At 47.2% G+C, this 24,454-nt stretch overlaps 1 protein-coding gene and 2 non-coding genes across 5 annotated transcripts in view; 2 read left to right on the top strand and 1 right to left on the bottom strand.

Annotated features, from left to right (window-relative positions):
- The window catches only part of Blimp-1 (PR domain zinc finger protein 1), a 178,648-nt gene extending 166,547 nt beyond the window's left edge, over positions 1 to 12,101 (top strand). For all 3 annotated transcript variants that reach the window (XM_050171683.3, XM_055066583.2, XM_050171682.3), the window contains 2 exons: positions 2,601 to 2,973; positions 3,674 to 12,101. In XM_050171683.3, the coding sequence (XP_050027640.2) occupies positions 2,601 to 2,973; positions 3,674 to 5,721 (2,421 nt within the window). In that variant the 3' untranslated portion in view covers positions 5,722 to 12,101. The remainder of the gene's footprint in view (positions 1 to 2,600; positions 2,974 to 3,673) is intronic.
- Positions 12,102 to 16,733: 4,632 nt separating this feature from the next.
- On the bottom strand, positions 16,734 to 16,805 carry TRNAW-CCA (transfer RNA tryptophan (anticodon CCA)). Its single transcript has one exon. It is a non-coding gene; the product is annotated as a tRNA-Trp (tRNA).
- Positions 16,806 to 17,807: 1,002 nt separating this feature from the next.
- TRNAY-GUA (transfer RNA tyrosine (anticodon GUA)) lies at positions 17,808 to 17,899 on the top strand. The gene is given in 2 exon segments: positions 17,808 to 17,844; positions 17,864 to 17,899. It is a non-coding gene; the product is annotated as a tRNA-Tyr (tRNA).
- Positions 17,900 to 24,454: the final 6,555 nt, after the last annotated feature.

The following is a 24,454-nucleotide window of genomic DNA, read 5'->3' as shown; positions in this document are numbered from 1 at the left end:
TCGTGAACCTACTTCCCATAATTCTCATGCTGACTGAACCGCCCCCATTACAGCTTCCGTAGACCCTAGTGCCATAGTTCCCTCTAGTAATTATTGTATGAAACTCTGTGCTTGCAGGAAGCTGGAACAATCGCACTGATATATATGGCCAGTGCACGTTGCCGATATACTAGCGCTTTGGAGGCGCCTTGAATGCTAAGGACGGAACGAGAAAAGCTTATCGAATTGGATAATTACGGTCGCATTTAATTTCCTTTTCCCGTCGTCAGTGGGTCGCATGATGCTGCGATTTCGTTATCGCAGGCATCCGCCACTCGTTGCGACGTGTGATAAGAAATGAAATAGATTCGAAGGAAAAGAATCCTTGCGTAATGTTGCTCTTCGTACGCCATCTTGTCTGGTCTGGGATTAAAATCATAATATGGGGGGGGGGGGGGGGGTTGCTTAACGCCGGCCAAAGTTGTCTGATCAAGGGTTCCGTATGGAAGCCTCGAAAATATTGAACAAGGCATTCCGTGTTTCCGTGAAGAAGCCGAAACGTCTTTTAACCCTACAACCGCACCACTTTGGTCGACGACGTTCCGCTCTTTCTTGCCTAATATGGATGAATGCGTCTTCTTCTTTTTTTTTTTTTCTGACGCGGACGTCACATACCTATAGCCCACATTTTGCTCGAAAGTGTGTCCGCTATTGACTGAAAACATGGCAGATGGTGTTCCCTTTTCTTTGTGTGTGTGTGTCTTATGTCTTCCTACTGTTGCATGGTTTTGTTTTCCATACATATGCTATAACTCTACCCTTCTCTTCCTCTGTCTGCATGCCTCTGGCAGAATTTTGAATACGAGCGATTTCTTTAGAACTTGAGGCCAAGTACAGCCTGCTCTCATCGAGGTGACAATGCAGGTTCTCTGCGAATAATTTTATCTTACCCGTGTGGGGGCGCACTCCTCCGTCCCTTTCGTCAACTCCTTCAGGCACACCTTTGTAGCATCTAACTTCTCCCTTAACATGCTTCTAAAACCTAACACATTCTTCATCCACACATTTTAACATCCTTTTCCCAACCACCAGAAGGGTAGCAAACCGCCCCGTTAACCACGCCTCGTTCACCTGTTTGGCCCCTGTCATCCACCGGTCTACATCGTACTTTATCTACAGGTTTCCAAGTTCTTCATCTGGTACTTCCTTTCATCGTTGGCGTAGACTGTACGTTCACTTAACTCGCTTCCATCAACTCAAAACAACAGGGCAGCCCTTGCTTAACGTCCTATCTGATTGGCGTGCTATTGTGGGTTCTTTTTTTTCTTTCTTTTTTCCTTCTTTTTTTTTTAAGCGGCACTCTAAATGTGGCAGCTCTCTTGCACAAACACATAAAGTACGCTGCTCAGTGCTCGCACACCTACACGAGTTTGCCGGGGGAAAAGAAAAGTGATTCCAATCAACGGCCCACAGCCCTCAAAAAGAAGTAACTACAAAAAGAAAAAAAAAAAGCCTCGCGAAAACATGAGTGGCCCCCATTGTTATCTTTTGTAGGCGTTATCAACCAGGGGGCTACTCTCTAGTGCGCGACGAAGCGCGGCAGCATTGTTGGCCGGCGCGAAATTCGCGCTAATCAAACAAGTTATCCTGTCGCCTGTTGTGAGAGAAAAAAACACCCAGTAAGTCTGATAAGCAAAACACAACAACATGACGAGCAAACCATATGCAACTCCGCCTCTATACTGTTCGCGCCTTAGAGCTCCCGCCTCTGTACCTGTATTTATGTGGTTTGTTTAAACGATTAGCGTGTTGTAAGTCTCGAATACTGCCCCACGCTTGAGTCGCAGATCACGGTCCGTGATTAGCGCTCTTCGGCAGCCGACGGCGGGGGGTCCTTATCGCACTTTCCTCGGGAGACCCCAGTAGAGCACCAACAACGACGGAACAGCAGACGCAGCAAGCGATCGTTCAAATAAGGCAGTTAAATGAGGTTTTATTTGAGAAGGGGGCTAGCAAGAAGGTAGAAGGAGGGAACAAGGAACAAAGTAAGATATAGTGAAGTATTATAGGCGCTAGATTGGGCAAAAAGCGGAGTAATATTTTCGCAGTACTCTGACGCGATGATGAGGCGCGTCTATGTTGTAGGGTTGTTCCCTTCCGACAGAGGCTCCAACTTGTTGATCACAGCCGGCGACTGATCGTCGCCGCACGTAATACTGCGAGCACTGGCACAGAATGTGGCTGACAGTTTCCACTTCACCACGGCGGTCACGGGCTGCAAAATGAAAAGGGAAAGTTTAACCACAGTAGAAAGTGAGAGGTCGGCCGCAAAAGCACGTCTCTGACCTGCTACTTACAACATGTTGCTACTTTACAACATGTGCGAAGGGTTAGGGAGAGGCGGATAGGGGAAGACTGGGTGATGATGCAATAATGCCGTGATTGTGATTGTCTGTCCAATGTACGGTATGTGCAAAGCATGCAGTATTTATTTTTTTTTACACTTGCGCACAGGCATGAGTCACGAACGGGCTATCGAGTCTTGCCAGTGAAATGAAAGTAGTTTAAGTAGTCCTTATAATGGGCTGCATGAGTTTAACGAGCTATTCTTGTGCGCGCAGGTCCTGGGCGTCTGGAGCACGGACTACATCCCGCGAGGCACACGGTTCGGTCCCTTGATGGGCGATGTGTACCGCAAGGATGAGGTTCCCGCCAACGCGAACCGCAAGTACTTCTGGCGAGTGTACGACGGACCCGATTCGTTCCACTACGTGGACGGCTTCGACGTCAGCAAGGCGAACTGGATGCGTTACGTGAACCCGGCCTACTCGAGCGAGAACCAGAATCTGGTCGCCTGTCAGGTCAAGCAGGACATCTACTTCTACACCGTCAAGCCCATCTACCCGAACCAGGAGCTCCTGGTCTGGTACTGCCGGGAGTTTGCGGAACGACTCAGCTACCCCGTCACCGGAGAGCTTATGCTCCAGAGGATACGTGAGTGCCCCTGCCTCCGCATTTCTCCTGAAAGCACGATCCTTATGGAGGATCGTGCTTACGTGTGTCGGTTGGCACACGCCCTGTTAAGAAACAACGGTGTGAAGGTGGAACACGTAGTAGAGGAACGACACAACCAAGCAAGGTTACGTCGTCCCTTCACTCAGTATTCCATCTTCTAGCTGTTATTTCTTAATACGCATCTTGCACTTACAGTTGATCGATGGGAGCTCACTCAAACGAGATAAAAATGTGTTTGGTGAGTGCTCATGCCAACATCGGTGGCGCCGCCCGGACTGATCTCGAAATCCGCAGGGGTGCTTTTAGGCCAGTTCTGAATGCTAGCCTTGCGGAAAGAGCCATTAGAAAGTCGCTTTTCACAAAGAGAAACGGTATTCGCAGCTCTTGTGGAATAGCGTATTTGTGTCGGGCATTTATTGAGATGCATGTACGCAATGAGTGACTAAGTATAATCCTTTGATTTATAGCGTCGACACTGAGCGGCTTATCGCACGCGATGCGGTAACAGAACGTTTTGATATATTACTAGTTAAACAGCTGCGTACTTAAGTAGTTGCTTAAGTAGTCACAACCGGCCGCTAAAGTTGCAGCGACCGCGTAGCTTCACTCATAAGGGAGCACGTGCCTCCAAATGCGAAGCTGCAATCAAACACGTTCTCTCTCCTCGTTGGTCATGCAGGGGAGCAACTGCAGCCAGCGGTCAAGGACGACGCCTACTTCTCCCGGCCGCACCAGCTGACGCCGCCCGAGGGCAGCACTCGCAGCGACGAGGGCTACCACAGCAATGGCGGTCCTGAGGACGGCCTCACGCCTCCCGAGGACAGCAGTGACAGCGACAGCGACAACTATGTGCTCGACTTCAGCGTCAAGGCTAAGCGCAAGCAGCCGCCCGCGGGCGGCAGCGACAAGGCGGAGAAGCGAGACGACAAGTGCGAGTCGGTCGCCGTCGTCGCTGCCGAGCAGCAGCAGCAGCCCGACAAGTCGTCGCAGAACGAGTTCCGGAAGGTCAAGATCAAGATGCCCAAGGCGTACCACTACCGCAGCGGCGGGGCCAGCACGCCCCCGCCCGCGGTGGTCACCACCAGCGACGAGAACCCGAGGCCCAACAGCTCGAGCTCGCCGGACGCCGCCTCAAGGCGGCACGACGACGAGAAGCGACTGGGCGCGCTGCACGAGCCAGCCAGTCCCAAGTACGCCAGCGCGCCCCGGTTCACTGAGGACGTGCTGGAGCGTAGCGCGAGCTCGGCCTTCTCCACCTACGAGGGCATGGGCCAGAGGATCTCGCCGCAGAGCCCCAAGGGTCCTCCGGCTCCTGGCATTCTCGAGAACTTGCTTCTGCAGCGGTACCAGGAGCGCGCCGCCGCGGGCCCGGAGGCGCCCGCGTTGCGGCGCGAGTCGCTCAAGGAGCCCGTGCGGGTCATCGTGTCCAGCGAAGTGTCGCCGCCGGCTGCTCCGGACACCTCGGGCGAGGGTGGCCACCAGCCAGGGCCGCCGCCGCCACTCGTGTTCCCGCACAAGAAGAGCATCCGCTACCACCCGGGCAGCAGCAGCAACGGAGGCAGCCCCGAGATGCACAGTCCCGACTCCACGGACAAAGCGCACCAGCAGCCCGCCGTGTCGTCTGCCGTGAGCCCCGGCTACGGTGTGCCGGGCTCGGCGCCGGCGAACTACCTCTACATGAACGGCATCGCCCCCATGTTCTCGCCGGCGCACTTCAACATGTACGCGTACTCAGTTCCCGAGACTGTGCACTCGTCGCTCGCGTCCCCGTCGGCGGCCATGCCACCCTACCCGAAGTTGCCCGAGTTTGGCGGGCACCACGGCCCTCACCACGCGATGCTGCCCATGTCCGCGGAGAGCGGCAAACTCCCGCCATCCGGCGGCAGCTCGCCCGGCAGCAACAGGCCCTACTCACCGGGCTCAAACCCTCGGGGTTACCGGTCGTTGCCGTACCCGCTCAAGAAGAAGGACGGCAAGATGCACTACGAGTGCAACATCTGCTACAAGACCTTCGGCCAACTGTCCAACCTCAAGGTGCACCTGCGCACGCATTCCGGAGAGCGACCGTTCACGTGCTCCGTGTGCGGCAAGACGTTCACACAACTGGCCCACCTTCAGAAGCACCACCTGGTGCACACGGGCGAGAAACCGCACCAGTGCGACGTCTGCAAGAAGCGTTTCAGCAGCACCAGCAACCTCAAGACGCACCTGCGGCTCCACTCGGGCCAGAAACCGTACGCCTGCGACCTCTGCCCGGCCAAGTTCACCCAGTTCGTGCACCTCAAGTTGCACAAAAGGTTGCACACCAACGAGAGGCCGTACACTTGCCAGACATGCAAGAAGAAGTACATCAGCGCCTCGGGTCTGCGGACGCACTGGAAGACCACGTCGTGCCAGCCTAACATGGTCCTGGACATGGAGCTCGACAAGGGTCCCAACGGCTACGACTATGGTCCCATGGAACTGTCCCCTCCTCCGCCCCAGACGATGGAGAGGCACCCCGCGGGCCTGGCTCACCACGGGCTTGGCCCGGCCAGCCCCGGTGACGAGTACCCCCCCGCGTTACACCACGCGCCGCCACCACCTTCGAGCAAGGAGAGCGACTACCCGTCATCCTTCCACCGCTCCGACCGCGCCAAGACGTCGGTCATCACCAGCGGCCCGGCGTCGCCCGACGACGACCTCTCCAAGAAGTGCCACCCGACGCCCGACAGAGACAAAGAGTGACTGTGCGCGCGTGCGTGCGCTTCTGCGCGCAGAATCGTTTGTGCGCGAACTCTGTACAAAGCAAAACTCAAGTCATGGGCCCGGGTGGCCGCTCTCACAAAATCGCGCAACGCGACGTCGGGCGCGCGCGTGCTCGGTGTCTCTCTCTCTCCCTCTCACCGGTCTTTAACCGAGACCGTATTTATTGTTTCGCGCGGCCGAGACGCGGGGGGCTGCGGGCCGGCCGGCCCCTCTTTCCATACACATTCCAGGAGCGGCGGTGCGTCTTGTTTCCGTGGAGGAAGGGCAAGAACTTAGGAGGGAGCATGACTTCAGGCAGCTAAACTCGGCAAAGCCAACATCCCTTATACTCCTGTGACACAGTCACCCTATCCCTTCTTTTACTCGCTTCGGGGGTCAGATCGACGCGTTAACTGTTGGGAATTGGGCCTCACGCGCGCGATTGCCGAACCGTTCGTGGCCGTTAATGGAGGGAAATCTGACGCTATCGCTCAGAAGTCGCGGGAATTATGAGCGTTATTCTTCTGTGATTTGGCACTGGACTCCTTGAGAAAGCACGCGGCATTTCGTTCTTTGTTGCGGAGCAGCCGTGAGTGCAATGCATCAGTGCGTTTATCTAGAACACTTCAGCATTTTATGTATGAAGAAAAGAAAAATATCGCGTTCTTGCCAGATGCGAATGGTATCAGAGAATAAACAAGACTAATGAATGCCAGACAAGCGTAAATTGCAATGAAAAGTGACCTCCGAGATGGTTCGCATCAGAAGTTTTGTATTTCCCATCATCCCATGCTGACTGAACAGTCGCATTGACGTTGCACGCAGGCAATAACCTCAGATTTTCCTCCATAGTATTATTACGAAACTATGGTTCAAGGCATCGCTTACTTCGCGGCAACTCTCAGTGGCACCCCGCCGCAGATCGGCTTTGGGTGCGGTTAGAGTATCCTCCGTGGATGGAATTTCTTTCCTCCACAGTAGCCACCCTATCCGCACCCTTTACAACCTCGGCGAGGCGGCTAGAAGCTACTACCACTGGCCTATCACGCGGAAAGGGCCCCTTTTTCCAGTGATCGTTCCTTCGCTGATTTTCATCTCTAGGCTTCAAAATTCTCATGTGATGCTCCCTCCTAGCCTTTACGACTGTTATAAACATATATGTCTTTCCTTCCTCCATGCTCGTCCCGTCTTTCGACGGCCCCCAATCCTCTCACAAACTTCGTGCAAACATCGACATCATCCACGGATCGTGTACCACTGGCTTATACCAGTTCGCTTCTCTCGCTACACATCGTGCTCAACTCGATCGTGCATCGTGCTTGCATAGTGCTACTTGGTTCCAATCAAAAAAGCGCCACTGGAGGCGGTTCTGGAAGAGCCAGTAATCGAAGTATAGCGAGGTTACGAGGCGCTCGATAACGCAGACCTTAGGAAGTGATCGTGTGGGTGGTGTCGTAACAAACACTTCCTCGGGATCCGTCACTCCCGTCGTTTTCCCACCCCCGTTTTTTTTTTAATTTCCCCCATGCACGCGCAGTCTGGGAAATCGCTGGCTGCCGGTCAGTTGGCGCATGCGCATCATTCCGCTCTTGTCCATTTTTTTTTTTTAAAGTATTCCCACCGAAAGAAGCGATGCTGTTATCTGCGGTATCTGTGAGGTAGTCCTTTGTCTGTCCGCACAAATCGTGAGCCATTATCAAGATGCGGTCGCACTGCAAGCGGAGAAAAGCCACGTGCGGCGAGCCGCTCGCGTCCGCAGACGCGCCAGTGTTGTCATGGCAACCGCCTGAACGGCACCTCTCTCACCCTGCCGTGGCTATCACGTGGTAGTATGAACGAGCCGTCTGGGTTTATTCCCGCGCATCTCCGGGCTCAGGTTGGAGCGCTGCTCGTCACCGCGGCTGGTATCAGCGATGATTCCTGGCGTAGTAGCGAGAGGGCGCGCGTTTTTTGCCGCTCGTGGTTTTGCCGCCTAAGTGGGGCCGCACCTTTGCACTTTTCATTACGGCAACGTGTCTTCGAATTGGATAGATTAGCCAAAATCGAAACAGTTTCGAGCTGTCGCTGACGGGGATAAAAAGCAAGGAAGCTGACCATAAAGCGTGAGTCCCATAGTTTTTGATAGTAACGTGCAGACACATCATAAAGATAACCCACCGCGATAGGTTAGTGTCTATGGAGTTGTGCCGGTTTGATTATCGGCCACGGCGGCCGCATTATGATGGAGGTGAAATGCAAAACACTCGTGTTCTTAGATTTAGGTGCACGTGAACGGATGTCTTCATTTTGGGTCCGCTACGGAGTGATACAATCTCTCTTTCACTCTCTATCCTATTGATACTAGGACAAAAATCAAGAAAACGCCTACATTATGATTGATTACTTGTATGATGGCATGTTTCAAGATTTATTCATGAAGCCATTCGAGAAGGGCATTTCTCCTCTAAGCACCGAACCTAGTACGCATATGAGGACACCCGAATAGAGTAGGGCAAGAATACGACGCGAAGCTTTCTTGCTTATTCTCACCTGCTCAGTGATTGGTCGATCCAGTTTCAGTGAGCCTGTGGTTACGGCAGTCTGTTGTTTTGTGCAAACCTATAAGCGGCCATATTCTGCGCACGAGCATTCATTCTCGCCACGGTCGCGAATCCTCCGTTCCCACCCTGAAACACTGTCATCTTAAGCGAACGAAAGCGTCACGCGCAAGGGAAACTTGTCGTCTAGCATTGGTGTAGAAGGAAGCTACAAATAATGCTTACGCTTTCTTGTTTCGAACAACTTACGCGGGTTTTCTTTGTAGCTTCGTGCCACAGCGTGGTTGACGACGTCTTTCCCTTCTGCGATGCCTTACCCCACCTCGCGGGGCACCGCCGAGTTAATTCGTCAATAAATGTTCCATCAACTCGAACTGTCCATTAAATCGCATTCGCGCTGCCACGCCATAGCTGTCGAGGCAGAGCGTCTGGCTCTGAAAAGGTGGTGATGGTGCTGGGCTCGATCCCCTGGCCAGGACAAATTTTTTTTTTTTTTCGTGAATTGCGAATCTTTCTTTCTGACGAACCTGTGCTGCTTTCCTTCGTAGATTTACGCTACAGCCTTCCACATTTCTACTTACCTCGCAGGACTCCGAAGAAATTGTTTCGTAAATAACGAAAACCGAAAAATAAAATAAAAGAAACACAGCAACCGCTGGGGCCGGGTACTTCATGTGTATCGAACGGGTGGGCCTTATAATTATTTTTTTTTCTTGAGCGTTTTAAAGTTTAACTTCACGCAATGATTACATTTCCTCTTTCGCAATTTCGACTGCGCGTTGTCGCATTTCACAGCATGGGGAAAGAGGAAAGGAACGTCCCCACCCGTGGTATTTATTGTCACAAAACACGGTTGTACATAAGTTGTAGTTGAGAAGAAGAAGAAAAAAAAAAAAGCACGCGCGGGAGTCGTGTGCGACGGGCATGTGTAAATCTCGTTCGTTCAAACGGTGCGGACAGACACAGAGACGTGATTTGGGTTTCCCCCGACAAAGGGCGTCGAACACGTACACATAAACATTTGCACGGCATTTCCCAACGTCTACAACAAAACAAACAGAACCACACCGATTCCCAGTGTTCTTGCGCCGTCGTACTACGTGTGATCTTAGTCCTTGTCTCGTGGGCCAGCTCTGGCCAATATTATAGTAGTAGTAATCGTCGTACCGTAGAGATATGATGGGTTATTTATCGTCCTCGACAAAACACACTGGTGGATCAAGTATATTACGCTAGCTATATGTCAAAACCTCTCCCCCGCCCCTTTTTTCCCCTGCCCCCGTCCTTTTTCCATCGTCAGATATATAATATAAAATATTTTTTTCCACTCTTACGCCGCGCGTAACCGTGTTCGACGCACGTTCCCTTCACGCCACCACTCTTGGTCGAAATTCTCTCTCTCTCTCTCTCTCTCTCTCTACTTTCTAGACGGCATACATCAGAATCGTGAGGCGAGTCCAAAGAAAACGCAATGAAACATTCCCAACCGGCAGCAACATATACATCGCAACCGAACACCAGCTTGTAGTTCACCGTTTCTCAAAAGGAAAAAACTGAAGCTTGAATTGTGCTTTTCTGGTGCCATCCTCTCTTCTCGACAACGCTGTGTTTGCTCAAAATGTTACTTAACTTTATGTACATTTGACTGAAAATAGAGCTGTGGTTGCGTGAAGACAAAGTAGGCATTGAATCCAATGGATATTTTATGGATTGGTTGCACGTTTCGCCTTCAATCTCTTCGCTGCTGGTACAGTGATGATCCGGTTCGATGTGACCAAGGCCGAAAAATGTAACGGTTTTAATGTAAGCCCGCCAGGCTTGTGTAGATTTCCATATTCGATGCCTTAATGAACAACGAACAGCAGTAGGCCATTCAATTCGAAAAGATGGTTCGTGATTTGGCAGACGGCACTCTGCATGTCCGGTTGAAGCAAAAGTTTGTCAAAGCATTCATGCGGCTTTCATTTGACCGACACTCTATGAGAAAAAAATGTGAGACAGTCAGAATACTTGAAGAACGTAAGATTCGCGCCATTTGGGATATCTCGCCTGTGAAGCTGCAGGTGTATATTTCAATAACACTTGATCACATAAAAGAGAAAAACGAAAATAGAAAGAAATATAGAAAGTAAGCTTGAAGATTGCAAAAAATTTTACTTATCCGCGTTGTCGTTGTTAGCACTACAGAAAAATAACTGACGTGTCGTTCGACTGTCTCTGCCAGAGTCCATGCCTGACTTATCTTTCCATCTTTCCCAAGTTAGAGACTTGCTATAGGTTCAGTTCTTGCCAACATCCCCTACACATGTGTTCGACGTAAGCACCTCGCAATTTGCAATGACCTTACTATAACTGGTAAATGGAAAGCGAAGATGATGCAATTGCAAGGGTCAAGCTTACAGATCTCGTATGTACATTCCTTGCCTAAGATATTTTTTTTTATCTTGGAAAGTGCAATTGACAATTCGTGTGCAGTTATTATTTTCTTTTTTTCTTTCTTTCTGCATTGTATGCATTCTGGTTAGCGTCTTGTCGTCTGTTCGTCGTTAATAAAGTGCATAAAAAATCTTGCAAGATTTCTGTGCTAAGAAGAAGGCGCATAACATATTTGTTCTTGTTCATGTGAACCTGTCTTGCCGACGGTTGGTGTCTGCTTCTTCTATGGCGATTACTTGAACGGGAAATGAAATCTTAACATTTTATTAATGTGACGTTGACGAGTCGCAAGTTGAAAAGAACCTGCGAAAGCAATAACAGATTTGACGTCGTCTGTATTTCGATTTGACGAAAAGTCGTCACTGCGCAAGCCTTGCCTAAACTTCTCGAACCACACGGCTCGCTTAGCCGCGTCTCTTGTTAAAGTTTCCGCCATTGGAGATGCCCTTTGATTCCGCCTTTCCATACAGTTGACGTGCAACAAGAAATATCCCTGTAACGCAGTGCATTACATGTTCCTATAGTAATGACGTGAACACGTGTGGGACGGTGGAGCTGGTGACGTCAAAGAACGCACTTCATTACCAACGTACAATCACTACGAGTGCTTCATCCTCTTCCGAGTCTAAAAAATAATAAAAAAAAATATAACTGCCGTGGCCTTGTAAAGACTTGTCACTTGCCGTGTGAAAAATGAATGCGTTGTATTATGCTACTTGCTGTTTCGACAACTGCTCAAAACTGATTAGACCCTCTTGTTGCGCATGTATACTGCGTCTTTGGGAACGCAGTATTAACTGCAGATTATTACTGTGCGCCGAACTCCGTACCAAACCTCGAGATGCTCGTTCTTTGATGGAAGAGATGACAGACCAGCCGGGTCCACCGTTTCACGCATACGCACAACGTAACCGTAATATCCCCCCACCCAAATATCACCAACTTCCCGGTTCCATTGGCTGTACATGTTGTATCACTGTATCTCACTGTTAATCGTCGTGGCTTTTTCTGGACGACTAAACTTGTAACACGTTCCGGTTCATTAGGTTCCTTACCTATTCTCTACACTGTGCAAGGACTGAATTATCTTAAAGAGAGATAGAAAACAAGATAAAGAGGTACATGGCAGACTTTCCTTACGTATACGCCCCTCTTGTATACTTATTACAGGTATTTAAATGAAGAAACTCGCCAGCTTTGTTCTATAGCTTCGTTACCGCCCCCCCCCCCCATCCTCCCCCCACTTTTTTTTTCCTTGCAAAGCTTTCCTTGACTTTCATTACATCGCGACGTTTGCCCTTTCACGCCATCATTGGCGACGTGCTCTGTTCTGTCGTGTTCGCGACAGTGTCGAATGTGGAATCATAAGCAAAAATAAATGTTCCGTGTCACACAAACCCTACCAAAGGCCTCACGTGTGTACTTACTACACTTACTACGAGACACGTCACCTTCGCCAAATTAGTTGCAAGAATGGACTCTACAAATGTAAGCGCTTGCTTGCATGGTAAGAAACTGAAATAGGGAGAAACCGGTAAGTACATAACAGGAACTTTAAAATGACATTTACAAAAAGAAAAGAAAAGCGCTGAGCAGAGCTGGATTAGTAAATTTCACGCAGCAATTACTAGCAATAGTATAGAACGGCCATCGCAGTGAAAAGAGACTTTGTAAGTCATGCAGGAAAGACTCAAAACCGAGAAACAGGTGGCGACGCCACCTTAATGTTTACGCGTCAACTATAGGCCTGACGTCACAAACTTTTCACAGCGTCCACTCGAGTCTAGTGAATTGTTTATCGATAAAGAAGGAATCCATCGTACTGTTGAAGGATGGAAGGCTCGATTTACAGCTAGCTTCGAGAAATTGCTCCGCGCCTAAACGTCCCATAGGTGTGAAATTAACTTGGAATTTGGGTTACGTACACCGGCGCTCATGTTACGGCACAAAACTGGAGACGGGAAAGTTTCCTCTCCTTTTAGTCTAGTGAATGCTTTTCCGCTAAATGAACGAAGATATATATATATATATATATATATATATATATATATATATATATATACATACTCGTTCAACCTTCTTTAGTATTCGTGCTGTCCCTTTAATTGAATAGAAATTATAGTGTAACGATCGGCTAAGTATATGCTTCCAGGTTTTCAATAAATCGCGAAGATTTTGATCTCGCGGCACGTCAAAGACGCGGGCGAGATCGGCCATAGTTCGAACAAGCGGGCAAAGAATTTCCACGCAAGCGTTTTATGCTACGTTGTTCACTTCAGGAGGACACGCCCTGCAAGTTATCCGGGTAATCGGCGTGATGCTAACGAAATTAAAAAAAAAAATCAAAATCATGCGAAGCAAAAGGCGTGTACGACTACATGTGTCATCTGTGATGCACTTTTAATGTTTACACTTCGGCAGAACTTGTAGAATAAACATCACAAGGATAAAACATCGCAAGAAATTGCACGCTGCTTGTAGCATGAAAATAAACACAGTTGTACGCATGTCGTATTCAGTTGCATATCATTTAATTTACCGATTCACTAAAGTTTAACTTGACATAGATTCCAATACACGTGTGCGTTGGATCTGTATATTCGTTTTGCGTGTTACTCTACTGGCCAGGGCAAGAAGTCAAGAGAATATGGGAGCGGATCAGTGAAAACAATGCCGTTGCTATAACGCTTGTTCCAGTTATGAGCATGTATGCACAGCGCATGACATTATAGCTTATTTATATTTTCTATGCAACATTCGGCAGTTTCGAAAGGACGGTATTCTGATTTTCTTAAGACGGGCACCCGCGACTGTTGCTTCTATACATTTGGTGGGAAACCTGAGAGGCGGGGACGCCAAAGCGGCCCATTGGCCTTATGCAGGCAAGATTTGAAAATAGCTGCCCGCTGGCAGGACAGGGCTATGTAACCATTTTTACTTATCTCAAGTGTGATTATACTGTTGGGAGTGTGCACCTCGATCAAAGATGGCCACTCTGCCTTTCGACTCGCGCCAACTGCCTCCGTTCCTGTCCGCTTCCACCGTTGCTTCCTATAAGGCGAATGTTGAAAGCAGTATAGTGCGCTCAGATGGACGTCTCCGCTAAGAGAACGAGAGAAGAAAGAGAAAACGCAGGGTTGCTAACCGGATAGACGTCTTGTTGGATAGGGGTACCCTACGCTGGGTGAATGGAAAGGAGGAATAAGAAGATGAGAAAGAGAGAGGAAGGGACGATGCAGAAAGCGGCGTGCGGACAGTCCCACGCAGTCAGAGGCCCACAGTCGTTCTCCACAAGCGCGAAAGTGACTTCACTGCGTTCCGAGCCACGTGGATGGCGGAAACGGTATTCCTGTAGCCTCTGCACTGACAGCGGAATATCGTACATAGTTGCCCCAATGCGTAATGCATCGATCGATCGTCTTTGTAAATCAAATAGAGGGCAGCGGCCGCACGGGAACTTGTCGATGCTCTCTTTGCAGCCGCAGTAATCCATGCAGCCTTGTAAGCCCCTTCAATTCAGGGCTGTGTAAGCTCTTGTGAAGGCAAACCCCTAACCGCAATTGACAGAGAAGAGGTGCCTTGCGTCGGTGCAGTCAGGATAGAGGTCGGACTCCCAATTAAGCAACGCACACGGCGTATAGTGGGAGGGCCCTGATTAATATCGACAATCAGGGCTTTCTAACGTGCACCAAACATATAAGTACGTGATAATAATTTTTTTTTGCATTTCGCCTTCATGCGGACGTCGCGTCCGGCAATCGAACCCGGGACCTCGTCTTCAGCAGCAAAAAGCGCCTTATCCACTTACTCACAGTGGTGAAAAGAACGTTCCTTCCTGCTTGCTTGGCAGTGACAGTACGGTAGCGAGCAACCAATAGAAAGTTCCAGATACGTGTTAATAAGATAACTCGCACTTGGGCATGAGTTAAAGCTTCTTTTTAATCTAAAGGCTACAAACATATACAGGTGTCGTTGTATTGGGCTGTGGTTGTCAAACGTTCGTTCCCGCCTGCCTAGTTTCGCTACATGCCACTGCAAAGAGCTGCGCGAAGGTTATGCACCCTGCTGCATCACCTTCACATTGTTCACACAGTATTGAACTGGCGCTAACACTTCAAACGAACGTCGAATGTCTTGTGCCGTCTGTGACGTTGCTCTCTTCCGCTTAGCACCAAAGCATACGCGGCGGCCTGCTGTCAAGGAGGCTTCGTGTGGACGGCCGACATTAATGTGCTGCACAATAGGATATCGGTTGGGGCAAAATTGAATGATGAACGCAAAGTTTTATTTGGGGGGTGGTGGGCAGGGACGTTTTGTCTAATACAAAAACGGGTAAAGGGAAAGAATTGGGTCGGAAAGAGAAACTGCGCTGTGGGGCAGGATCTACAACCGGCGTAATTGCCCGCATTCGCTGGCAAAAGCCATGAGAGGCGCTCTAGGGCTTCGCGATGGTCCCTTACGTCGGGTACGTAGCGCCTTACGCACAAGGACAAAATGAAGAAACGGGCGAAACGCACACTTCCTACAAACGATGCACAAACATCTTCCATGTTGTTTTCTTGTCCGTGGCACGCAACGCAATCTACACCAATGTCACACGATGACGACGACATCGTTGTAATGAAAAATACGCACAGATGCGTGGACACGGCCAAACCTGTCTTGAGGTTCTATCTGTTGTCACAGCTAGTGTATAGAAATATGCATGTAAAGTGCAATCGATTCCGATTCAAGGTTCAGGTGCATACCTGGTTAGTGCTCTAAGTTTTGCATATCCACACACGCTATGCTCACTCGTTTTCGCCGCATGACACATAGATCGTGCGTACTCAAACTTCACCACATTTTCAGTCGGTGTGCTTTTGCCTGGGCCGGTGAAAGAGAATGATGTCACTGTTTTACTTCATGTCCTCGATCTATTATTGATCGACGCATTAGTTAGTTTCCATATGTTTATCGCGAGAACCCTAACCATGCAGGCTATCCAAAATCGAAGTTCCAGTTGGCAACTCGGTTGTAATTCTTATGGGTGCCAGTGGTCAGTGATCACTGACCACTGGCACCCGTAATGATTATGATTATGATCATAATGATAATGATTATGATCATCGCGTGATCATTATGATCATGCGATGATCATAATGCAAGAAATAAATATAAAAAGTTACTCCGCCTATTCTTAGTCTCATCTCTAATGAAAGACTGGCGACTCGAACATTCGGCACCAGCTCATGCACTGCACGCGTAATAATAAAGAGGCGCCAGCTAAATTGGGCCGCGATCTTGTAGCGATGCCTTTTCCGATACCATTCCTTCTTGCGCTTCATTGGTCCATTTTCCCAACAGTCAGAAAGACGCCCGGCACGCGTTAACAATGGGATCAGCCGGCCGTGAAAAGGGGAGTGGCAGAGAACCCAGAGGCGGACAGGATAGCTTGAGGGTACACTTACTACCGAGCATCCAACGTAGGTGACCTCGAGGAGACCGAACCTGTACCCAAAGACTATTCGGCGATACTAAATTACTACAAGGGCTGCAGAAAGCGGTATCCACCACCGCACAACTTCCTTAGCAGAGAGGACTCTGTCACGTGGATGCAGCTACAAATGGGCTCGTACCCGAACCTAAACGTACTCAGCAAAATGTATCTCACACAATACAATGAAATGCCCCTGGTGCCACGAAACACCCACGCTGTATCACATAACGTGGGCATGCCAGAAGATAGACGTGGTACCCGTTAAACCAAACCCGAGTGCGGAGCAATGGGAGGGAGTGCTCTCCAGCGATCGCCAGGTCGACCAAGAAGGTCTGATTCGGCGAGCACAACTGGCAGCAGCATCCAGTGGAGCCCTGGACTAAGGGCAACGGACCGTTGTGCAAGACGTTGGACGAAGCCATCTGAAGACCGCAGAAGACCAGCGAATCTAGAGCTAATAAAGTTTTTCACTCACTCACTGACTCCCCTTGCAATGAAATTGAACGAGCAGAGAGGTTTACATAATCTTACCAAAAAAAAAAATATTGAAAAAAAATATTTGACCCGGACGTGATTCGAACACGCAACCTTCTGATCTGGAGTCAGACGCGCTACCGTTGCGCCACCGAGTCAACGTACAAAGCGTGTTTTAAATACGACATATAAATAAATAGAAAAAACTAGTAAACCTTTCGCGCATAGTAATTTTGTCATTTATTTTTAAAAGTTCCGCCATTTTCCTTTACTTGGACGTCTTCCAAGTTCTCTAAGTGACTTTTTAATGAGCAAGCATGCACAAGCCCAAATGCTACGTCCAACGACCAAGGCATAAGAGCTTGCGGTGCAGTAACGTTTGTACACGGTATGCATTCGCCATCTAGTGGTAATAAAGAACACTAGAGAGCTCTGAAACCTAAATGACGCTGCGGCGGCGCGTCACTTTAATCTCGGAGGCAATGTGGTTTTTGTATATGGTAGCGATTTCTGGCGGAGCTCGAATAAACTAGAGCTGAAGCTAAAATCTCAAAGGCCACCTTGCGGTGAAGCCGGCGATACGCGCGAGCTCGGCGGACTGCTCGGTGTGGCATTTCAGGAGTGACGGTGTGGCATTTCATGCATACAATTTGGAACCACGGACATAACTGTGAATGTAGCGACTGCAACATCCTGTGAGGCGTACGGTCAGCGGGATCGCACATGAACGTTGGTAAAAGACAATGTGTTCCATGCTTCTTTTTCGTGATTCCGGCAGTGTGTGAAATCTCAGAGCGCCATTGTACATTGAGTTTGTACTGTTCCAATGAAGGCTTTTCACACGCGGTTATTATTTCTGATGATAACTATTCTGACCGTGGTGTTTACTGCCGTACAACTGATCGCAGCGTCGTAATGAAAATTTTTGTAGGTTTTCGTGCAAGCGGCCTCGGTTTTGTCAGGCTGTTGCAAAACATATGTCGTACCCGGCACGTTAAAGTTCTGGGAACATGACCATCACCAATGCCTCCTTTACTAAAGTAGTACTAAAGTAAAGGAGGCAGTGTCACCACACACAACGACGCGCTTGAAATGAAAACAGAATTCTAATAACTTCTCAGAAAACACAAAACAGGCATATAAATCGCACAAAGCCATCCCCGTCGATAGCTCAGTTGGTAGAGCGGTGGACTGTAGAGGTGACAACACTATGGACATCCATAGGTCGCTGGTTCGAATCCGGCTCGACGGACGTGATTTTTTTTTCTTTTTTAACATTCCACGGGCATTTATGGTGCAGCAGAATTGCGACTGCGCAACGCCAGATACAAAAGCTATGTTCTAACAACGTTCTGATTTTAGAAACTCGCAATAAGAGTGATACGTTTTTTAACGTCTGAAGTGAACCGGTGTTGTGGTATGTATGACTGCAACATCTGTACGCTCACATAAACGATATAGATAAATGCCGCTTTATATGATGAGAGTGCTTTAATGAGAAAGTCACGTGGCTCTTCTGGCTAAAGATACCACGCGCTCCTTTGCCCTTGAAGTTCATATGGCATAAACGCGCGACGTTTGTCGACGATGTCACATTAACTGGCCTAGATACCTGGCCGATTGCAACTTTAGTTTCTTCAGCGCGGTTGACACGCACGCACGCAAACACATGACGAGAAAAGGGCAAAATAAAGAAACAAAGAAAGGAAATCGTTTGCGGCCATGGTTTGCAGCGCAAGGAATGGCAGTGCCATCTTTTACTCAATGAGAAAAGGATCCGCGATGGCACCCTGCCTCCGGGACGGCCACCAAGGGCCGACAATCGCAAACGTAAAACATTCTGCCGTGCAGGCAACAAAAATCTCGGAGATTATGTTTTAAAAACTGCACTTTGCTCTCAATACCTACGCTGACAAACTAGAGAGGGCGCCACATTACCATAAACTGAAAATATTCGGCGAGCTTGCACTACAGGTGGCAGCACCATCGCCACGTTACCGCTCATGGAATAAACTGCGGAGTTCCGTGTGAGCGATTTAACCTGATTTCCTAAAACGATACGCCCAGTCTGACGTGAACTGATCTTTACATTGCTCTCAAATGCCACATTCTTTCACGAAATGCGCAGTACGTTTCTATTTACTTCAAAAGAGCGCAACGTGTTATTCAACTCGGCACTGGCATGGAACAATTCTCTGTTCGGCACTCTCGTATCGTACTTTCTTTGTATATTTCGATTGCGTTCCGCCTATTCTATAATACTGCTGCGCAAGCTGATTATTACTACGTCCTCTGAGAATCCTTCCCTAGGCCATAAATAATATAGCCCGTGAAGATATCGTCTCAGCAACGTAAAATAAGTGCTCTCGAAAGCGCGGGTTCTTCGCATAGATCACTTCCCACGCACGCGCGGATGCTTATTTACACGATAATTTGACGAATAGGCACAGACTAATTTCCTCGAAAAAATGAAAATATCGTCTCAGCCACTTTAAATTAGGTATCAAGAAAGCACTGATTCGTCGTATAGATCACTCCCCACGCACGCGCGGATGCTTATTTACGCGATAAGTTGACGTATAGGCACAGATTAATTTTCTCGAAAAAATGAAAATATCGTCTCAGCCACTTTAAATTAGGTATCAAGAAAGCACTGATTCGTCGTATAGATCACTCCCCACGCACGCGCGGATGCTTATTTACGCGATAAGTTGACGTATAGGCACAGACTAATTTCCTCGAAAAAATGAAAATATCGTCTCAGCCACTTTAAATTAGGTATCAAGAAAGCACTGATTCGTCGTATAGATCACTCCCCACGCACGCGCGGATGCTTATTTACGCGATAAGTTGACGTATAGGCACAGATTAATTTTCTCGAAAAAATGAAAATATCGTCTCAGCCACTTTAAATTAGGTATCAAGAAAGCACTGATTCGTCGTATAGATCACTCCCCACGCACGCGCGGATGCTTATTTACGCGATAAGTTGACGAATAGGCACAGACTAATTTCCTCGAAAAAATGAAAATATCGTCTCAGCCACTTTAAATTAGGTATCAAGAAAGCACTGATTCGTCGTATAGATCACTCCCCACGCACGCGCGGATGCTTATTTACGCGATAAGTTGACGTATAGGCACAGACTAATTTCCTCGAAAAAATGAAAATATCGTCTCAGCCACTTTAAATTAGGTATCAAGAAAGCACTGATTCGTCGTATAGATCACTCCCCACGCACGCGCGGATGCTTATTTACGCGATAAGTTGACGTATAGGCACAGACTAATTTCCTCGAAAAAATGAAAATATCGTCTCAGCCACTTTAAATTAGGTATCAAGAAAGCACTGATTCGTCGTATAGATCACTCCCCACGCACGCGCGGATGCTTATTTACGCGATAAGTTGACGTATAGGCACAGATTAATTTTCTCGAAAAAATGAAAATATCGTCTCAGCCACTTTAAATTAGGTATCAAGAAAGCACTGATTCGTCGTATAGATCACTCCCCACGCACGCGCGGATGCTTATTTACGCGATAAGTTGACGAATAGGCACAGACTAATTTCCTCGAAAAAATGAAAATATCGTCTCAGCCACTTTAAATTAGGTATCAAGAAAGCACTGATTCGTCGTATAGATCACTCCCCACGCACGCGCGGATGCTTATTTACGCGATAAGTTGACGTATAGGCACAGACTAATTTCCTCGAAAAAATGAAAATATCGTCTCAGCCACTTTAAATTAGGTATCAAGAAAGCACTGATTCGTCGTATAGATCACTCCCCACGCACGCGCGGATGCTTATTTACGCGATAAGTTGACGTATAGGCACAGATTAATTTTCTCGAAAAAATGATAAAATGGTAAGAGGTATCCAGAAAGCACTGATTCGCCGTATAGATCACTCCCCACGCGCGCGCGGATGCTTATTTACGCGATAAGTTGACGAATAGGCACAGATTAATTTTCTCGAAAAAATGAAAAAATGGTAAGCCTATAGCCCATGAAAATATCGTCTCAGCCACTTTAAATTAGCTATCCAGAAAGCACTGATTCGTCGTATAGATCACTCCCCACGCACGCGCGGATGTTTATTTACGCGATAAGTTGACGAATAGGCACAGATTAATTTTCTCGAAAAAATGAAAAAATGGTAAGCCTATAGCCCATGAAAATATCGTCTCAGCCACTTTAAATTAGCTATCCAGAAAGCACTGATTCGTCGTATAGATCACTCCCCACGCGCGCACGGATGCTTATTTACGCGATAAGTTGACGAATAGGCACAGATTAATTTTCTCGAAAAAATGAAAAAATGGTAAGCCTATAGCCCATGAAAATATCGTCTCAGCCACTTTAAATAAGGTATCCGGAAAGCACTGATTCGTCGTATAGATCACTCCCCACGCACGCGCGGATGTTTATTTACCCGATAAGTTGACGAATAGGCACAGATTAATTTTCTCGAAAAAATGAAAAAATGGTAAGCCTACAGCCCATGAAAATATCGTCTCAGCCACTTTAAATTAGCTATCCAGAAAGCACTGATTCGTCGTATAGATCACTCCCCACGCACGCGCGGATGTTTATTTACCCGATAAGTTGACGAATAGGCACAGATTAATTTTCTCGAAAAAATGAAAAAATGGTAAGCCTATAGCCCATGAAAATATCGTCTCAGCCACTTTAAATTAGCTATCCAGAAAGCACTGATTCGTCGTATAGATCACTCCCCACGCACGCGCGGATGTTTATTTACGCGATAAGTTGACGAATAGGCACAGATTAATTTTCTCGAAAAAATGAAAAAATGGTAAGCCTATAGCCCATGAAAATATCGTCTCAGCCACTTTAAATTAGGTATCCCGAAAGCACTGACTCGTCGTATAGATCACTCCCCACGCACGCGCGGATGTTTGTTTACCCGATAAGTTGACGAATAGGCACAGATTAATTTTCTCGAAAAAATGAAAAAATGGTAAGCCTATAGCCCATGAAAATATCGTCTCAGCCACTTTAAATTAGCTATCCAGAAAGCACTGATTCGTCGTATAGATCACTCCCCACGCACGCGCGGATGTTTATTTACGCGATAAGTTGACGAATAGGCACAGATTAATTTTCTCGAAAAAATGAAAAAATGGTAAGCCTATAGCCCATGAAAATATCGTCTCAGCCACTTTAAATTAGGTATCCCGAAAGCACTGACTCGTCGTATAGATCACTCCCCACGCACGCGCGGATGTTTATTTACCCGATAAGTTGACGAATAGGCACAGATTAATTTTCTCGAAAAAATGAAAAAATGGTAAGCCTATAGCCCATGAAAATATCGTCTCAGCCACTTTAAATTAGCTATCCAGAAAGCACTGATTCGTCGTATAGATCACTCCCCACGCACGCGCGGATGTTTATTTACGCGATAAGTTGACGAATAGGCACAGATTAATTTTCTCGAAAAAATGAAAAAATGTAAGCCTATAGCCCATGAAAATATCGTCTCAGCCACTTTAAATTAGGTATCCCGAAAGCACTGACTCGTCGTATAGATCACTCCCCACGCACGCGCGGATGTTTATTTACCCGATAAGTTGACGAATAGGCACAGATTAATTTTCTCGAAAAAATGAAAAAATGGTAAGCCTATAGCCCATGAAAATATCGTCTCAGCCACTTTAAATAAGGTATCCCGAAAGCACTGATTCGTCGTATAGATCACTCCCCACGTACGCGCTGATGCTTATTTACGCGATAAATTGAAGAATAGGCACAGAATAATTTTCTCGAAAATATGAAAAAATGGTAAGACTATAGCCCATGAAAATATCGTCTCAGCCACTTTAAGTTAATTATCCAGAAAGCACTGATTCGTCGTATAGATCACTCCCCATGCACGCGCTGATGCTTATTTACGCGATAAATGAACGAATAGGCACAGATTAATTTTCTCGAAAAAATGAAAAAATGGTAATCCTATAGCCCATGAAAATATCGTCTCAGCCACTTTAAATAAGGTATCCGGAAAGCTCTGATTCGTCGTATAGATCACTCCCCACGCACGCGCGGATGCATATTTACGCGATAAGTTGACGAATAGGCACAGATTAATTTTCTCGAAAAAATGAAAAAATGGTGAGCCTATAGCCCATGAAAATATCGTCTCAGCCACGTTAAATAAGGTGTCCCGAAAGCACTGATTCGTCGTATAGATCACTCCCCACGCACGCGCGGATGCTTATTTACGCGATAAGTTGACGAATAGGCACAGATTAATTTTCTCGAAAGAATGAAAAAATGGTAAGCCTATAGCCCATGAAAATATCGTCTCAGCCACTATAAATTAGGCATCCAGAAGGCACTGATTCGTCGTATAGATCACTCCCCACGCACGCGCTGATGCTTATTTACGCGATAAATGAACGAATAGGCACAGATTAATTTTCTCGAAAAAATGAAAAAATGGTAATCCTATAGCCCATGAAAATATCGTCTCAGCCACTTTAAATAAGGTATCCGGAAAGCTCTGATTCGTCGTATAGATCACTCCCCACGCACGCGCGGATGCTTATTTACGCGATAAGTTGACGAATAGGCACAGATTAATTTTCTCGAAAAAATGAAAAAATGGTAAGCCTATAGCCCATTTTTTTATTTATTTATTTCATATACCTCACAGGCTCCAGAAGGAGTATTGCGTGAGGGGCGCGGTACAGATAACAAATGCGGAGCAAAAACATAGTGTTTGTTACATAAATATGAACAAAACGAGAATCAAATAATAAAAAAAGAACGCGAAGTAAACAAAGATAAAAGGCAAGGAAGGTAAACGAACAGGTGTTAGCTTTCAGTATACAGTAAAGCAAGCAACCTTAGAGCAAATGCTGACAAATTAATAACAATGAAGTTAAAAGTAACAAAACTGAACAGATACTTGTTTTTAGCTATGTACTAGCCAAATATGCAGTGATTTTTTGTCTGAAGGTTAATGGGTCATTAATGTCAGCGATGTTATCAGGAAGACCATTCCACAGTGCAATCGCACGTGGCAAAGCTGAGCAGTTGAATGCATTGGTGTGACCGAAGATGCGTTGGAAACTCAGATGATTATGCAGGCGTCTAGATGTGCGGGAGGGACGAACGAGTGGTAAAGTTGATGGACGTACATTATGCATGATTTTGTGCAGAAGACAAAGTAATGCTATATTTCTGCGCGATTCCAAAGATGAAAGCGACAACGACAGCTTGATGTTAGTTACGCTCGAAAATGGGCTATAATCTCTGGCAATGAAACGTGCAGCACGGTTTTGGATCGACTCGAGAAGATGGATTAGATATGCCTGATGAGGTGACCATATAGAAGCTGCGAATTCGAGCTGCGGTTGCACTAATGTCTGGTAGGCTATCTTTCTTGTGAGGGAAGGAGCGCTGCGAAGGTTACGTTTTAAATATCCGAGAGTGCGCGATGCTTTAGCCGTTATTTTCTCAATGTGGGATGACCATGAAAGGCTAGGTGTTAGAATAATTCCAAGGTACTTGTATGAAGATGTGCGGTCGACGATACTATTGTCAAGTGAGTAACTGAAAATGGAGTAGGACTTTTTGCGAGTAAATGTCATCAGTTTGCATTTGTTAGTGTTTAGGGTCATTTGCCAATCCAAACACCAGTTAGTGACACATTGAAGGTCACGTTGAAGAGCAATATGATCAGCGGGGGAGCGGATTTGACGGTAGATAACGCAGTCATCTGCGAATAGTCGAACACTGGATGTAATGTTAAATGGCAAGTCATTGATGAAAATCA

The sequence above is a fragment of the Dermacentor andersoni genome, chromosome 6, assembly GCF_023375885.2.
Source record: "Dermacentor andersoni chromosome 6, qqDerAnde1_hic_scaffold, whole genome shotgun sequence".
Classification (NCBI taxonomy): domain Eukaryota; kingdom Metazoa; phylum Arthropoda; class Arachnida; order Ixodida; family Ixodidae; genus Dermacentor; species Dermacentor andersoni.
Note: the sequence above shows the minus strand (reverse complement) of the source record. Positions and strands in the feature narration are given on the sequence as shown.